At 36.5% G+C, this 19,162-nt stretch overlaps 1 protein-coding gene across 1 annotated transcript; it reads left to right on the forward strand.

Moving 5' to 3' along the window:
* The first annotated feature begins 9,415 nt into the window (after positions 1 to 9,415).
* LOC113542475 (L-serine dehydratase/L-threonine deaminase) lies at positions 9,416 to 19,014 on the forward strand. The gene is made up of 8 exons (XM_026940044.3): positions 9,416 to 9,563; positions 9,874 to 10,047; positions 10,490 to 10,529; positions 14,992 to 15,131; positions 15,291 to 15,382; positions 15,920 to 16,147; positions 16,235 to 16,359; positions 16,563 to 19,014. Exons 2-8 carry the CDS (start codon positions 9,895 to 9,897, stop codon positions 16,757 to 16,759), a joined length of 975 nt encoding a protein of 324 aa, XP_026795845.1. The 5' UTR covers positions 9,416 to 9,563; positions 9,874 to 9,894; the 3' UTR covers positions 16,760 to 19,014.
* The last annotated feature ends 148 nt before the right edge of the window (positions 19,015 to 19,162 follow it).

Consider the following 19,162-nt stretch of genomic DNA (forward strand, 5'->3'; position numbering starts at 1 on the left):
AAATGAGTGTGCTTGTGTTGTGGAATTTAACAGACATTGGAGTGGAATGGCTGCCATATATGTATATATTGCTGATTTAAGAAAAATTTGGAGTGGTCTCTTTATGGTTGCTATAGTGCTACAATTAGGCCAACCAGGGAGTACTAAGTACTGACCAAGTTTCATGTCTGTAGGACCTACAGTTTGGTCTGCATGATCAGTTTTAGGAGAGGAAAATGAGAAGAAGAAGATCAAGCAGGATCAAGCAATTTAGCAATTTCAAGCAATTTACTTTTTTTGTATATTTTTGAGTTGGGGCTCTTATTCAAAAGCCAAAATAGTAGAGAAAATGGGATAGGTGCACAAACCTGGATCATATAGATGAATACTTGTATTTTACTACATTGCCTAAAGCAGGCATCAAACTCATATGATCAGAACAGCAATCCAGCTGGAGACCTCATTGGCTGTGTATACAAGCAAAGATTTTTGGCAATCCAGATGAATTCATTCTGATTGCACATCCTGAAACGCACTGTTTACATGATTCCCAAATTGGACATTCTTTATAAAATCTTGGTTTAGCTGTATCAATTGGGCTTATTATTTGTAATCCAATCCTAAATTCTGTGCATACATGGAGCAAGATTTTGTGACTGCTTTATCGTAATAACATGGAGTATGTTAATCCAGTCAGCATGTTCAGCTTTTTAATTGCACTGCTTGTGTTTTTTACAGTTAATTATGTACCAAATGTTTCAAATAAACTAATAAATATTAGTTATCAAAATGTAAAACCTTTATTGCAAATTCAAGTAATCAGAATCAAAATCAAGATAAAACTCTCAAAAAAGTTTGCTCTTGTTCACATTCTCATTTTGCTTTCATTTTTCTTCTATTTGTGGATTTTCAGATGCAGTTTTTTGTTTCTGAAATCACTCTTCTGCTTGTTTGCTGTGTGTGTGTGTGTGAGACTTGCCCTCTGTGACATTCCGTAGCTCTTAACTGACAGTTTTTGTTTTGTTTTGTATTAAATAGATATTTATAAAATATTATATTATAAAATTTGAACAGCAAGCTGGGTTTTCTCACAAACACTCAAAACTCAGAAAGTATTCACCAAATTACTTAACTAATGGCATGGTCCATGTTAGGAGACTTTACTGATCGATTTGGTGCAAAAATATTGAGTGGGAAATGTTTGATTTATGGCTTTTTGATTTATGGCTTTTTAAAAATGAATATGAACATTTAGTAAAAGCCAAAGCTGATGGTGACAGATTTTGAATGGGAGTGAATGGGACTCTTGACCCTAGTGCCAAACAAACCGCTCATAATTTGAAATATATATTTTGAAACAATTAGATATTTGGAAGTTTTAGAAAGGTGGAGTAGCTCAACAATTTGAAGTTGATGGAGCTTCTTGATGAAACTATATGGATTTTACATGAAAATGTTTTTGTCGACACCACGAATTCAGACAAAATTTACTCTCAAAGCTAGAGTGGTGATGTCACCCACTCTAGCTTCCCTCTATTAAAATGAATGGGGAAGAAAGAAGTGTGGATAGAAGAAATTTGCAAAAAAAGAAGAAGATTAAGAAGAACAGAATTTGGCCCTTTCAAGCGAACATAATTAGTGGCCTCTGTCTTTTTGAGGAAGAATTGCACACAGGCTCCAAATAACTAATAAGTACTTAGTGAATAACAAATGCATCAGGTTGCTCGTTAATTTACAAACAATTTTACACAAAGTGTTAGTTATGAAGGGTTTTGGGAAACAATTGTTAATTAAATAATGTTCTAATGAATGAGATAATGAAGTACTTAGTATTATGAACATTTTGGAAATCCCAGGGAGGGAGGTTGGTGAGAGAATGCCTGTTTATCTCAGCTGTAACATAGGTGAGAACAGGAACTAACTTTTCTCTCAACTATAAAACCATTAAAATGCAGATGTGTCATTCATTAATAAATCAAATATTGTAATCCTGGGCAAATCAGTTTTACTCTATTCCGATTGGATACGTTTAAATGCAGCCTAATAATCCATTAAATAGAAGAATAATAACCATGTAAACCTTTACATTACTTTACAATCAGATTCAGAACTGACCTTGTGCCTTTCTCTCCATGGGAGTATGGGATTATCCACTTTCAAGTGCCATTTCACCAAGCCACAGTGGCACTATCTGAAGAGAAAATGGCATCTGGGTCTAAAGTCATCCCGCTTGTGAAGTTAAAACATCATAGAGCAAAGCAGGGCAGAGGTCAGCCATAACATTTGTCTCAGATTGGCCAATAACATTAAAAATGACTTGACTTAAAAAAGTATCTGTAATAGAGAAGATGACTGCCCTGTCTTTGGCTACACTGCTGGAACCTATATTTAAAGAACTGGGATTCTGTAATAGAATGTGCTCAGGCAGCTGTGGAAATGCTGGCAGTGGGAATGTGCCAGTTTCATTGTGTCTGCACTTTCAAAGGAATCAGTACCACCATCAGTCAGCTGACAGAAAATTCTGGCATCTGCCTGACAGCCACCCCGATGCAAAGCAGTGAGTGCCCAACTGCCAGTGGCATTGCTGAGGTCCAGATGTAAAGTATGTTCTATGTTGATTTTCTGCTGCTAAAAGACAGTGGATCTGATTAAATGACTATTTTCCTTCTGTCTGTCTAAACCTGTCAGAAGGACCAAACTACTGGTAGTGTAACCCATAAACCAGTTTTATGTCCATGTCTAAACCTGTCAGAAGGACCAAACTACTGGTAGTGTAACCCATAAACCAGTTTTACACTTACCATTGTTTTGAGTTCAACAAAGTACTTTGGGATAACACATTAGAATACTTTATTGTAGCACAATCACATCCTTAATATATTCACATACAGCACATAACATACATTTGTTGAATTACTTTAACAGCATTTTTTAGAAGATAACAATGAATACATAGCATGCATAATGGATTAAAACTATGAAATCAAAAATCAACAAGGTTAGAATTTATGGCAATCACAGGTTAGAATTTATGGCACCTATAATTGCTGCACACCACCAGATGTCACTCTGCTCTCTGTTATTGGCACAAGAAGACACCTCAAAAGCTGGACAAGTTCAGTACAAGTAAATAATAACCTAACCCAAAAGATTTCCTTTTGGTTACTGAAGTTAAGTTTATCCGTTAGATTTAGGTGTAGCACATCAATTAATGAAGAAAAATTTTTGGGAATTGTGTACTATACCAGATCCAGCTGATGGGGTGCATGGCATTCACGGAACAGATTCCACTTGGCATATGAGACCTGTTTTCTTTGGTTATAAGTTTATCCCAAGGGCCCACATCCACAGGCACAGGTGACCTGGCTGAAGGTATCAATCGCTCCATCCAAATCTCTTATAGAGGAAAGCACCAGCATGTTCCAAACATCAGTGGAAGCTCTTGTGGAAGCCAAGCCCTTGCCATCTTGGGGCCAGAAGCAGGACTCTGTGGTCTTGTTGACTATTTCTATGCAATAATGAATGCATCAGCAGGAGAGGAGAAAAAGTGTATAGATAATGAGGCCAGTGCATGTCCCAATAGGCTGTCCAGCTCTGCCAGGAAAAAAACATGATTGGTGATGTGTTGACTTGGTGAGGAGGTCTTCATTACCATCTGTATTCCTGATGTTGAATTGTAGCAGACTGTGTTCAGAATCACCTGCAGCGCTGGTGCCTCTACTTTTATTTTAGGTGATTTTAACCACTGCAAGCTTGATTTATTTTTTACCTGGCTTTTCTCAATATGTAAAGTGTGAGACACGAGACAATAATGTTTTAGACATATGCTATGGTAACATCAAAAACGCCTGCACTGCAAAACCGAAATCTCTTCTGGCAAACACTGATCATAACAGGGTGCATTTAATACCAGGTATACAACACTGTGTTCAAAAGGAACAAGCTACTGATTAAGACTGTGACGGTATGGGAGAGGATAGAAGAGAGGTGAAAGGGTGTTTCTTGTGCACAGACTGGGAGATTTTTAATGCACATGTCAACAGGGCTACAGAAATAGTAACTGGTTACATTAACTTTTGTGTAGATAATGTACTACGTAAGAAGGACATAATCGTATACCCCATTAATAAACCACGCATTACAAAGGAAGTAAGGAACTACATTAATATGAAAAAGCAACTTTCGGGAATTGTGACAGATGGGCACTGAAAACAGTACAAAAGGAACATCATCAGTTGTTAAAGGTGGCTAGGAGGCGGCAAAAGGACATAGAGCAAAATTCTACTAGCATAAACTCAAAAAATCTGTGGAATCTCTGTGAGGGCTATAACCAACATGAAAACAAACAGAAATCTAATCACTACAGATTATTTTAAGAAGACTAATGAAACCCACAACTTCACTCAGGAATGTGCCAGTATCATAGAAATTATTTTGTGTGATTTGGAAAGCAGACTGGTGGTAGAGACATATATGGTTCAGCTACTTTCTGCTGCTGAAGACATATTTAGAGGAACTCACCTCATTGCCATATTTTCCAACAGTCATTGGACTCACATACCATTCCCATTATTTGGAAAAAAAAAACCAAAAACTGTTATTACACCAGTCCCGAAGAAATCATGTCCAATCAACAATAATGATTACAGACCTGTAGCTTTAACTTCTGTCTTGATGATATGTTTAGAGAAATATACTGTGTTTACACTAAAAGAAGAGGTAAAGTCATAGTTAGACCCATTCCAATTCGCATACAGACAAGGGCAAGGTACAGATGATGCTATTAGCACCATTACACACTTGATTCTGAAGCTTCTAGAAGACCCTAAGGCTTATGCATGTCTGCTTTTTTGTTGATTTTAGTTCAGCTTTTAACACTCTTCAGCCCAATTTACTGTTGAAGAGACTGAAACAGTTGAGACTTAACCTTTTTATCATGAAATGGGACCATTCTTTCTTGCCAGGTTGCATTTAGCATGTAAAAGTTAACACCATTTCTGAACCTAAAACTATCAGCACAGATGCCCCCCAGGGTTGTGTGAGCTCACCCATTCTCTTTACTCTGTGCACAAAAGAATGGTTGAGCAGACATCCACATAACTACATCATTAAATTCTCTGACTATTCTGCTATTTTAAGCTATTTGTATAAAGTTTTTGGTACATCAAATTATCAGTCTGAAATAACAAAATTTGTGCAGTGGTGTGATGATAATTGTTTCACATTAAACATGAATAAAATGAAAGAGATGGTGTTTGATCCAAAGGCAGTAGGTGACCATAGTCAGGTAATCATCCATGACATTCCCATTAAACAGGTATATTCATACAACTATCTCTGTGTCCATATTGATAACAGATTCACATGAAAAACCCATGTTGATAGTCCGTGCTCCAGAATACCGCACAGGGTATATTTTAAAGAGTGTATGAAATTAGTGAGAAAGTTATATTTTTATTTTATCAGGCAGTTTTAGAGAGTTTAATTAGTTATGGGTTGCAGGCATGGTATAGTAGTCTTTCTGTTCAGTCAAAACCTCAGATCAATTCCATAGTAAAGACCACAATTAAAGTCATACAAGAAAAAAGAATGTCTCTTCAGTCCATCTATGAATGCACTTTTCTTGGAGGAGCACAGAAAACAGACCCGTTCTTCACTCTGTGTACCAGCTGATAAACTCTGGTAGAAGATATAGAGTGCCAAGGTGCAAATTAAATCATTATAAAAAGTCATTTGTTCCTGCTTCAAAAAAAGATTTTAAATAGGAGGGTCTAGGGAACAATTCTTTTAGACTGTGTAATTATACTGAGATGTGCAACAACAATGAGACTGCAATAATGTGTGATTGAATATGCTCTGTGTATAATTGTGTATGCTGCTGCTCAATGTGTTGAGTCCAAGAAAAATCTTATCTAACTTATCCTATCTTATCAGTTAGGCTAGTCTGGAATGAGCCCACCTGATTGTTGATATAACTGACCATATATACCATAGATATACTAGGATCACCCTCAAATCTAGGTGATTTATTTGCTCTCATCTTACACCAGGGGGCCCCCGTGGCACCACAGTGCTCCCCAGCCTGTTAGACCTCCAGACATTTTCGTTACCTGTAATCTACCAAGAGAACAACAGAAATTGAGTAAATATGCAATATCAGTATGCCTATCAGATGTTGGACTACTGATCGGAAGGTCAAACCCCAGCACTGCCAAGCTGCCACTGTTGGGCCCTTGAGCAAGGCCCTTAACTGGTCAGATGTATAAATGAGATAAACGTAATTGCTCTGGATAATGCCATAAATGATAGCTAATAATGCTAGCATTGCTTGTAGAGAGAAGGCCAAAACTCAAAGCTAATTGGCACCATGAACAAGGCAATAATAATGTATAAAATTTACACTCATCGAGGTAGAAGAACAAGGCAATAATAATGTATAAAATTTACACTCATCGAGGCATACCTTAACATGAGTCTGTTAAAGCTGTTTTTGAAGATCTTTTCACTTAGAATTGGGAAGTATATATTGTGGTTTTGATTATTTTTTTTATCCATCTTCAGTAACCGTTTTATCATGGTTGGGGTTGCAGAGTATTCAGAGCCTATCCTAGCCCAATTACATCCTGTAATAATCTCAGAATAATATCTTATAATATTAGATAAATTTGACTATATACAAGACATTTTTACTTGCTTGGATATCTTTTTTTTTGCAGTACTTTGTCTTGTAGTTGTCTTTGTCTTGTAGTTGAGCCCTTGCTTGCTGCAAAGATGAATCCCATGCATTAAACTCTTTGTTTGTCTTCATTTTTTTTTTGCATGGTTACAGCGGGGTGCCTGGCTAGCTCACTTGGTAGAGCATGGGCCCCTTAAGCTTAGGATTGTCAGTTTGCGCCACAACTAGTGCACTCTTGGTGCCAATCCCAAGGACAGGTAAATGGGGATGGTTGTGTCAGGAAGGGCATCTGGTATAAAACCTGTGCTAAATCAATATGTCGACAGTATTATTGGAAGGTGATCTGCTGTGGTGACCCCTAATGGGAGCAGCCAGAAGAACAACAACTTTTGCTTTAACAGTAGGTGAAACAGGTGACGTTAGCTTTCAGTCACTCAGTTAGTGATCTTTTTTTACTGAAGAGAAATAAGTCCATACCATTTATTCCCATTAACATTACAGTGCTTTGGAACTTATTTTGTGCTGCAACATTTGTTAGGTTACATTGCTGGACATCCACCACATGTGGATGTGGCCCTCCATTTTCGCCATATCAGTGCCAAGCAAGTCTTCTCCCTGTAGGCTTCAGAACTTCTGGGTCAGTGGCCATGGAGATTGGAGCTGAGACTCTTCACTTCCTGTTTTTCCTGCCCAGTGTCTCATTTTGGAGGTTTTTTTTTTGTGCTCTTTCACTTTCTGCTCCACCTGGCCACTTCTCGCCAGTTCTTCAGTGCATCTACATTGCTTTCTATTTCACATTGCTTAAAGAAGCCAGATGGAGATGAGGAGAATGATGAGCAATAGCGTTGCAAGTCCGGAATGTTCATGAGGAACCAGTGGGTATATATTATGCAATATCCGCAAAAACATGATACGGTGGCTGAAAAATGCATGGAGCATGTGTCGTAAATAATAAATGCAAAATTAAGTATATGTAGTTTTTCTTTCATTGGTTCCTGACTTTTCTGATATAGTCGAAACATAATTTGGCAGCATAACTTGCTGGCATTGCAGGTATAAAAAAAAAGTGAGCAGGCCAAAATCAGACAGAAGATAGGCCAGGCCACCAGGATTTCTCATTAATCTCCACTGGATAATCTGAGCCTGCTGTGCATTAATATTTGCAGCTTTTAACGCTAAATGTTTTTTTTTATTATTGTTTGCTGCATCTGCTAAAAAATTATTTCTTTTTACTTCAAAATCAACAAAATATGTAAATTGCCATTTTGAAAGAAGAGTGCTCTAAGATTTACAAGGAAGCCCTGTAAGTGGACTCATTTAAAAAAAAATATATATATATTATATATATATATAGAAGTGCTAATAAAATAGAAGTGCTTGGTGAAGAGGTAGGTCTTTGCTACTGTGGACAGCCAGGGAAAGTTCATTCCACCACCTGGGTGCAAGAACAGAGAAGAGTCTTCATGCATGTCTTCCTTATATCTTGAGTGTGGTGCACAGCAGATTGTGATACTTGCCTTAAGTTATAGGCCAAAAAAGGCTACTTACCTGATTCTTAAGGTAGTAAGTGGAAAAAGCGTAGACATTTTAAATAAGGGATATATGAATAAAACCCTTTTCACCAGCTTAGTCTGAATGCTGTTGGGAGCGACAGTGCGAATTATTGACGAATAATGAATATAGCCTACTTTAAAGTATTACTATCAAATCTGGCTGTTAATAGAAATAAAAGAACCGTAGGCTATATGGAGGACCGTCTGTGTGTTGGGGAGGCGGATGCGAACAAAAGTAATCAACAGGCACCTCCCTGCTCACAAAAGACTGGGCAGTCTCATTTTAGATCCACCATGACCCTGAAGTGGTTACTGAAGATGAATGGAACATAAATAGTTGTTAGATTTAAAGCTGAATAGGCCACACGTTTTTAAAATGCAAGTTTTACAATGAAGTCTGTTGAAATTTTGTCTCAGATCATATATTCCAAATTAACAAGAAAGGCAAGGAATGACGAGATGCGCCATGGTTTAGTTGCGTGCTGTAGCCTATCGGACATTGCTTATAGCTATCCCATTACCATGGAAATATAATCTTGTTTTATCGAACGAGCAAATTCCTAAAGCATGTCGTAAAACTTACGCAATAGTGTCTAGCAAAAAAGCATAATTTCAAAAGTATTCAAACGTTTGAAATTACGTTGTAATTAAGATATGATATTGGTTTCTAGTCCAAAACCTGTGAATCTAAAAATATGAAAAGTGACTCTCGGTCGTTTCTAAGCCGGATCAGTCAGGTTTCAGCCGCCAACATGCCGCCTCGGAGGGGTGTAGACCGCTGTGCAATGCGCACCCGCTTTTGGAAGTGCTGAGCCAAAATAGAATCGTCCCTTTTGGTAATGCCTAGGTTGTGGACACTAATAGAGAGTGTGTACCTTTGTATTCTGTATTAAATAAAATATTTGAACAGATTATACGTCTATGATGTAGATGGAAATACTTTTTAATTCCTGAAGCAAGATTTTAGCCATTATTTGCAATTATTAGTATTAGTAGGATATTATATGAAATGATGTCATTTCACTATTGAGTGGCTTGCTTATTTATTTATTTATTTATTGCCATTTTACTTCAGTCCCAATGCTTAATAAGTAAATGGTTATTGTTAAATTTTAAAAAGCAATAAGACAAGCTCTATTGTTAAGATAAAGCATGAGCTTGCTAATTGTTTCGTCCCGTCCCGTTCAAAGAGCAGGCGTGGCTAGAGGACAGAGGTGTGTTAGGCAGGGAGAGCTGCGATTGGTTCTCGTGAACCATAAGTTCTGTAATTTAGAGTAAAGAAGACTTTAAAAAGGTAGACCTGACCGAGGACAGAAACGAAACAACCAGGACGCTATATATTTTAATTTGTGGAGGTAAGATAGAGTTTTTTTTTTATAATACCGATTCATTTTTTCAGAGATCAAGCTAAGCTGTTGAACATAACATAATTTCGGATAGTCATTCAGTGACTATTCAGTAGGCTATTGTATCTCGTCTTTTCATCATTTCAGTTCTTAAAGAACAAAATGTTTACATAAATTGTTCTAACACAATTACACTTGTTTTAAACGCTTAATGTAAACACTAAGGATAGAGAGTAGATTACTGTTCGTCGGATCAGTTCGTCGAATATCAGTTGATGTTATGTCGTGTCCTACCTCATAACTCTTACATGAATGAAAGGTCACTCCTGAAGATCAGACTATGAAGACCCCGCATCCACTTCACATCGTCACGCCACTAAGAGAGAGCGTGCCACTCTCAAATGTAGCAGGTACAGCTGTATATCTGAAGCTGGACTCATGTCAGCCTACAGGCTCGTTTAAAATCCGAGGCATCGGTCACTTGTGTAAGATGGTAAGTCAATCATCCTGATAATGTATTTCATTTTTAAACTGTGAAATTTAAACTGAATTTTTCATCAGTGTCGGTGCTTTTTAGCAAAATCTATCAGAAAGAATAGGATCGAGGGGCAACGCAGTTCGATAGTTCACAACAAACTACACACACACACACACACAAACAAGTGGGCTACACTATCTTCTGTTTCATAGGTGAGAAACTCACCTTCTTCCTCGCTGCTTTGTTAGTGTAGTTATTACTTTAGAACTTCTTAAAAGATGGACAACATATAATTAAGGGGGGGGGGGGGGGGGAGTCCATTTTGATTAAAAAATGTTCACTAACGTCAGTTTTTAATTTAGATACGTAAAAACAGAGGAGTATACACATAAACAAAATACAAATATTGATTTTAAATGAAGCTGACCTGTGACATTTTTCTTCTCTTTGCTTACAGTGGGCAGAAACTGGCTGTACTCGATTTGTTTGTTGCTCAGGTGGGTTGATAACGAAACACTTCTTTACAGCAAAGCATGAGCATGCAAGTAGCTCAAAACACAATAAAGCCAAATAAAGGACCATTTGCTTGTAGTTCGCTGTGCCAGATTTACTAAACTGGTTTATTTGGTTCTTCGAACTGGATTATTGTAGCTGGATTGAGTCGTATGTTGTACCTGCGCGCTCCAGTTTTGTCTGGAATGTACAGATATCTAAGTGTGCTTCTCATTTTCTTTCCTTGCTTCCATTCTTCACATCTTAGCTCCTCCCTCCCAGGGAGCGAGGACAGTGTGCAAGCATAGGCGATTTTACACTTTCCCAGGGGGTAGAGGAGACAGCGCAATAGGGAAAAGACCTTGCCCATACAACTTAATTAGACTACGCCACATCTACACTGTAAAAATTAATCAGAGGTCGAGCAGGCTGCATTAAAAATCTAAATTTATTATTAATAAAGTTATGTGCTGTAGTCTACGCAACTTACGCAGTATAGTGTCTAGCAAAAATTACGTTGTAATTACGATATGATATCGGTTTCTAGTCCAAAACCTGTGAATCTAAAAATATGAGAAGTGACTCGTATTTTAAAGTATTTTTAACTTATGAAATCTCGATGCAAAATGCAGAAATATTGGTGCATTTCACTAATAAAATAAATAATGATTAACAAATTATTATTTTGAGCAAACTTGTGAAAAAGTCGTTTGAAAGTGCCATTCTGATATATTTCAAATAATAGTTTTAAGTTTCAGTGTAAATATTAAAAAATAAATGTTAAATATAACTGGTAAATATAAATGTTAAATGTAATTATAAATGTTAAATGTAATTATAAATGTTAAATACAAATATAAATGTTCAATTTAAACGTAAATATTAAATATAAATATTAAATGTAAATGTAGAACTTAACTGTTTCGTTCATATGCTAATTGCCCCGCCCTCTCGGAGTGTGCGTCATGGGAAAACACAGCGCCAGTGGTGCTGAAAGAGGCTGAGCAATGTTGGAGATGTGAAAGGCTGGCTGCATTTTGGGCTGACTTTAAAACAGTCAGCGGCCACCAAGATCTTGTTTTCAAGCAAATAATCGGAATTAAAGCTAACCAACTTCTACCAACATATGCCACATCAAAGGAAAATTTAAATGTAGACAGTGTTTTGTTTTGTTTTTTAAATCTTTTGATTTTAACAAAAGTTTTCTCGATATCACAGCTTATTTTGCCATAATGTCTATGTAGCACTTAGCTAGTCAGGTAGCCATCTTACCTGATCCCAAACAAGTGTTCTGAAGTCAAACAAATAACACCGCCACCCACATTAGCATTTGCTCTTTACATAGGCTACGGCGTTCCTAATCTAGCACAGTCTGGTGTAAACCTGCAACTCTGCCTCCGTCATGTTTACTCAGCGAAGCACTCTCCGAGAGGGCGGGGTCAATTACACAATTACACGTTTAAGTTCTACATTTATATTTACATTTGTATTTAATATTTCTATTTAAATTTAAAAAAATATATGTCATATATTTCAGTGTGAATCTTAAATCTAAATCTAAATGTAAATACTGTTAACGTAGTATTAACGTCATCTACGTTCTGAATAATCGGGAGAATGTTTTCGCTGACAGGAAGAACTGAGTAGTAGGAAATGAGCTCAGTCATGTGGTGAGTAGCAGCATAACCTCATAGCTTGAGGGTCACTGGTTCGGTCCTCAGCTCAAGTAGACTTCCGCAGGAAACAGAAATGGTTCCGTACGTTGTAGATAGGTCTGCATTTAATTTTTTCCTTTGCAATAGCATATGTTGGTAGACACTGGTTTGATTTAATTCCAATTATTTGCTTTACAACAAAAACTTTGCGGTCACAAATCAGCCTGTCAACATTTTTAACTTTGCTCCAAACCTGGCACAGTATGGTATAAACTTGGCAACCCTACTGGTGCTGCGTTTTCCCATGACGCACACTCCGAGAGGGCGCGGTCAATTAGCATATGAGTTTAAATATAGAGGTTCTATATTTACATTTAAGATTTATATTTATATTTGATATTTTCATTTATGTTAACCATTTATATTTGTATTTAACATTTATATTTACATTTATATTTAACATTTACTTTCAATATTTACACTGATATGTAAACTAAATGTATCAGAATGGCCTCAAAGGTTAAAAAAAAAATAATAATAATAATATGAGAGAAACTTTTTACATTTAGCACCCCATATCGTTCTAATATGTCAGTGTTTCTATAGTAACAGTGATTGTGGTGAAGTTTTTTTTTGTTAGGAGACACTTATTTAATATTTATGGAAGGAGTCTCGGGGTGTCAGCACTTTGTAACAGTCAAGGTGCTTTGCATCAGGCCATATCACACCACCCTGCCTTAGATGCATGGTCTGTTGTGTATTGTTTTGTGTGTGTATTGACAGATTTAAGCAAATTTTCTGTTGATTTGTGTGTATACTGACAGATTTAAGCAAATTTTCTGTTGATTTGCTCACAATTGTGGGGCAATTTGATCAGAAACAGGCAGTTTCGTTAGAAACTCTGTTTGTCACCTATAAGAGGTAATTAGTATTCAATGGAATTTAAAATATATCAAGTTGTGAATTAAGATTTTATTAAGGTTAGCATTTATTGAATGGCTAATACACGCTCTGCCCCACCTGTATGGTATGAATTCAGAGTCAGCAGAACCTGAACCTTGAAAAATGAAAAATTGATTGATTGAAAAATGTTATATAAATCTATTTACAAATTTACAGATTTCTGTAAAGCTGCTTTGTGACACTGTCCATTGTTAAAAGCGCTATATAAATAAATCTGAATTGAATTTAACCTGTTAACAATGGGTGTGGCTGAACCACCTGAAAATAATTAGGATGGGTGTCCACATACATTTGCCCATATTGTGTATATAGAACCCAATCATTTAAATATTTTAATTAGTGTTATTATATTTATTTATTTTATATTTTAGAACCTGTTGTCACAAATGTTCCATCTTAGCATGCAGTGTGGTTAACTGCATGACAAGTGCTATGCTTTTATTTTGTTTTGAATTTAGTCTATTAGGGGTGTAAACTTCAGGCTTCCACACAATATAACACAATTATGATTTAGACAATATTTGATTGATGATATGATATGATATAATGATATGATACAATTTGATTTAGTAGCCTCCAATAGTAAAGAATATGCTAATAAAAAGCACTAACAGAAATTTGATAATATTAAATAAAAAAGATTTGGGTACAAATAAAACCTGGTTAAAAGGCAATAAAAAGCTGCTTAATTTTACAATTTCAGTGAGTCTGTACGAATGATAGCCTCAGATTCTTGTTCGGCTGACAGGAATAGAACGTGATGTGGTCTTCTTCTGTTGTAGCCCATCCACCTCAAGGTTTGATGTGTTGTGCATTCTGAGATGCTTTTCTGCTCACCACAGTTGTAAAGAGTGCTTATTTTAATTATCACAGACTGTCAGCTCAGCTCAGTCTGGTCATTCTCCTCTGATCGCTCTCATAAACAAGGTGTTTCAGCCTGCAGAACCTCCGCTCACAGAATGTTTTTGTTTTTTGCACCATTCTGTGTAAACTCTAGAGACTGTTCTAAGGAGATCAGCAGTTTCTAAAATATTCAAACTAGCCCATCTGGCACCAACAACCATGCCATGGTTAAAGTCACTGAGATTTTTTCCCTATTCTGATTTCCCTATTCTTAACTGAAACTTTTGACCTATATCTGAATGATTTTATGCATTGTGCTGCTGCCACATGACTGCATGAATGAGCAGGTGTACAGGTGTTCCTGTTAAAGTGGACAGTGATTGTATATATGGAGCGTCCACCATAGAAGGCCCTATGTATGAGCCGTTATAGGAATACTAACATATTAGAAAGAGTGCGTTAATAAAAATAATTTATATTATCTTCTATTCAAGAATTCAGCAGTGCTGTGGTATAAAAATTTTAAGTGCCTTTTAGTGGTGGATTTTTACTGTGATTTTCACTTAATCTGGTTATACTATATTTAAGAAAAATTGGTTATGAATTTCGAAAATACTGTAGATTTTCTAAATCCTGTTATTATTGTTATTGCTGTAAGGAATAAGTTATAGAACAGTACTTAGGCCAACATCTTAATATGTTGTCAGTTTTACTATATTTTAATGTCCTGTTATTGAAATTTGAGCTATTGATGCCATGAATATGTAAGTAAGAACTGTGCAAACCTGCATCGAAAAATTCACAAACTTCTTATCCTTTATAGATTTCTATATATAATAAAATTTTTTGCCCAAAAAATGTTTTAAATAGTGTGGCAGATAATGAAGTACTACCTGTAGTTTGCGGCATCTTGTTAAAGTTACTGTATATCTCACTACCCAAGCTATATTATTTGCAAATAAGACTGTTTACTGCCATACTGAAATGAATTTTTTTTGTATACCAGGAGGCAACGCTGGCATGGCTGCCGCCTATTCTGCACGGAAGTTGGGAGTGCCTGCCACTATAGTGGTGCCCAGTGTTACTCCTTCAGGCACTGTGCAGAGACTATATGATGAAGGGGCTGATGTTATCATTCACGGCAAAGTGAGTGATGCAGTAATTTTTATTATTCACGAACATTCCTGACAGTAGTGTTCACAGGAAGCAACAACAACAGTAATAATAATAATAATTAAAAAAAGCATTCAACTCACATGCCTAGGCCTTGTTTAGGTCATTGTATAGCTTTTTTCCTCTCCACAGTCATTGAATGAGAGCCTTGAATTTGGTCAACAGCTTGTGTCTAACAACCCTGACTGGGTATTCATCTCTCCCTATGATGATCCCCTTATATGGTGAGCAGCTTTGGTACATTTTGAAATGCTCTATATTATACACCACAGTACAATAACAGTACTATTTATCATTTCCATACAGAAAAAATACAAATGGTATAGAAGACAAGACATACAATAAAACTAAGACAGCTGATAAATAATGGGTAAAGTGAAGCACATTGAAAGTATGGTATAAATTTCAAAAGTTGATATTCAGACTGCATTTGACTGGCACTGCATTTGATACATATAATAAGCAATGTTTTGTATTACATTTTTTAACGTTTGTTTAAACTAAACCAATAATCTATAATTTAGGACTTCTTTTAACATTTCCTAAGTTCGCCAGCATTATCCTGAGTTATCATTCAGCATCAATTAAACACCTCAATGCTGAATATGCCACAAGTGTGAGAGAACAATAATTTTGTACCTTGTATAGAGCACACGATTAACTTATCAATTTATGCACAGTTTGATAAAAGTCTAGAAATTAATGTTAGCTTACAAACCAATGACCTCTGCAAAGTGGATTACATGGATTTGTGTTTGCAGGGAAGGTCACACCACTCTGGTGAAGGAACTGGAGTCGCAGCTGGAAGGGAAGCCAGGAGCAATCGTTTTGTCTGTGGGAGGTGGTGGCCTCTTGAACGGGGTTGTGGAAGGTCTCCGTCGTGCTGGCTGGGAAGATGTCCCCATCATTGCTATGGAAACAGTGGGTGCTCACAGCCTTAATGCAGCCATGAAGGTGGGAGAGCTGGTTACACTGCCCTCCATCACTAGGTAAGGGTATATGACTTCATAACGTGTCGATTTGGACAAAGAAAAAGTACTGTGATTTGAATATTTCAGATCTGCTTTTGTCCTTAGTGTTGCTACCACGCTGGGCCTTACACGGGTATCATCTCAAACAATGAAGCTTGTGAGTGAGCACACTGTTTACTCAGAGCTGGTCACAGATCAGGAAGCTGTATGGGCAGCTGAGCGTTTCATTGGTTAGTAGCAAAGCACAATAATGCAAAATTTCAGGGTTCTTATATTCACAGAAATGCACATAAATGCAAATATAAATAGATGAAATGAAAGGCTCATTTTCAGATGTTTAAAGTATCTTGATAACGAAATATTTTTAATCATGCTTACTTATGGAAGCACATATTTATCTCCACACCTACTTATCCTTGCTTTATACTTGCAGATGATGAAAAGATTCTAGTTGAACCTGCTTGTGGTGCTGCACTTGCAGCCATCTACTGCAATATCATTAAACGTCTGCAGAAGGAGAATAAGTTGTCTCAGGATTTGGGGCCGGTGGTGGTGGTTGTGTGTGGTGGCAACAACATCAGCATAGAGCAATTGCAGAGACTGAAGAAACAACTGGGAATGACCAGCTAGACATATATCCAGATAATAAAGTACACTGGAATTTTTTTTTGGAATTATTATAATGAACAACCTGAATTTATTTTAGAAATTTTGAAGAATATTCTATTTATCTTATCATGCTTGTTTGCTAAGTAGATCTACATATACAATGCCTTGGAAAAGTATTCAACCCTCATTAGATTTGTCTGAACTACAAATGACACTTACACAGATTGTTTCAGACAGTATTTTTATTACAAATCAATATGCTCTTAAAGTAAAAATTCATTATTTGTCAAAAAAAAATTAAAAACTGAAAAATGTTGCTTGCATAAGTACTCAACCCCTTCAGACTAGTACTAGTACTAGTACACCTTTTTCTTTGGTCTTGTGCTTGGGATCATTGTCCTGCTGAAAGGTGACATTTCTCCTTGCCTTTAGTTTTTTTTTTTTTTAGCAGACTGAAGTAGATTGTCTTGCAATATCTCCCTGCATTTTGCACCATCCATCCATCCTTCACTTTTAACAAGATGCCCATTCCCCACTGAGGAATGATGCTACCACCCCACCACTGTTGGGATGGTGTTTGTTGAAGAAAGGGCAAGGTTATTTTTGTGCACACATAGTGCTTTGAATTTTGGCCAAAAAGTTAATTTTTTGCCTTATCAGACCACAAAACCTTATTGCACATTTTAACTGAGTCAGTCTGATGCATTTTCAAGACTGCTTTGATGTGTTTTTTCTTCATTAATGGCTTCTCTCTAGCCATCCTCCCATACAGGCCAGTTGTATGCAGAGCTTGTGATATCTGATGCACCATCACTCCGGTCTCAGCCACTGAACTCTGTAGCTCCTTAAAATGATTGTTGGCCTCAGTAGCTTCCCCTCACAAGTCCCTTTCTTGCTCTAATGCTTGTGTTTTTTGGGACAGCTTTGTCTAGGCAGTGCCGAGGTGGTATGATGCAGCTTCCATTTCCTCACAACTGATCTAACAGTGCTCACTGGGATATCCAAACACTTGGATATTATTTTGTAGCCTTTTCCTATCTTGTGCATGTCTATTACTATCTCTAATTTCCTTAGAATTCTGTTTGGTCTTCATTTTCACAGCATTCCATCAGAGTCACAGTCTGATCAAAGGAGTCTTTTATTGAGAAAGGTGGAATTTTTAAATGATTCACAGGTAGAGTGCAAGTGTAAGCCAACTCTGTCCTCAGTAGGGCAATCTTTCATCAGTGTAAACTTGGAGCTTCCACAGCACAGGGGTTAAATACTTATGCAAACAAAAATTTCAGTTTTTAATTTTTTTTTAAAGATCTGCTGACAAATAATGAATTTTGGTTTGCAAAAAAGAGTTCTGTCTAGAACAAACTTTGTAAGTGTCACCTGTAATCCAGATGAATATGATGACTTTTAAGGGGAGTTGAATACTTTTGCAAGGCACTCTATAATTCCACATTTCACTTGCGCACCCGCAGCTGGTGCTTGATCATTCCAGAATGTCTAGCTTGACTGAAATAAGTCTTCTTTATTTAGAAATATCCTATTTCAAGAATCCTAAAGAAAAGATTGAAGGTGGTTTTTTGAAATATATATAAGTTCTTGCCTAGAAATGTATTTAGGTGTGTGGGATGAAAATATTTTCCATGTTTTTCCATGTCTGGTGAAATGTACAATGTTTGTGCTTTAGATTTAATATGTCTAATGTAACATTAATCTTAAATTAAATGTTTGTTTCTGTTCACTTTTTCTGTATATATAGTATACACCTGTTTGCAAAGGTTTGTGGACCCCTGGCCAAATTACATTTTTTTTTATTTTTGAACTGAAAAGAAGTAACCTTTGCAACAAACAATTTATTTAAAAAAATTAAATTTTTCTGCAAATATTACTGTACAGTCACTTAATATTTGATGTTCACAATGTTTGATATGAACATTAACTAAAGCTCTTGACCTGTATCTACATGGTTTTACACTGACATGCTGACATGATTGGTTGATTGGATAATTGGATGAATGGGGAGGTGTACAGGTGTTCCTAATTAGATGGACAGTGAGTGTAATACTTACATACTGTAGTATATATTGTGCTGAGATGACTTTATGCAGTATTGCTGGAGCTTTTGCATGTCAATGATAGTAAAGTGGTCTGTACCCCAAAAATACCCAGCTAACAGTGATCCTGTTGTCAGAAACTGAACACTGAGTAATGATGGCAAACACAAATTGCCTCTACCTGTACAAATAACATGTTACTAATAATAAATTCTTGTAATAAACTGAGTGATGAGTCATGGATGATGATTGATTATTTATCATGCATTGAAAATGATTGATATATTGACAACTTAAACATAGCACCTTTGGTCGCAGACCACCCAATTTTTAGGTGAGCAAAAGAACAAATAGTCTTAAAGTAAATTAAAGTAAA

This window comes from Pangasianodon hypophthalmus, chromosome 24 (genome assembly GCF_027358585.1).
Source record: "Pangasianodon hypophthalmus isolate fPanHyp1 chromosome 24, fPanHyp1.pri, whole genome shotgun sequence".
NCBI classification, from domain to species: Eukaryota; Metazoa; Chordata; class Actinopteri; order Siluriformes; family Pangasiidae; genus Pangasianodon; species Pangasianodon hypophthalmus.

What these genes read in the sequence shown, in the direction of transcription:
- LOC113542475 (XM_026940044.3), top strand. Translation starts at nt 9,895, where the DNA reads ATGAAGACCCCGCATCCACTTCACATCGTCACGCCACTAAGAGAGAGC. An exon ending in ATGTTATCATTCACGGCAAA is followed by an intron (nt 15,132 to 15,290) that starts GTGAGTGATGCA and finishes TCCTCTCCACAG; the next exon opens with TCATTGAATGAGAGCCTTGA. An exon ending in GGCAGCTGAGCGTTTCATTG is followed by an intron (nt 16,360 to 16,562) that starts GTTAGTAGCAAA and finishes TTATACTTGCAG; the next exon opens with ATGATGAAAAGATTCTAGTT.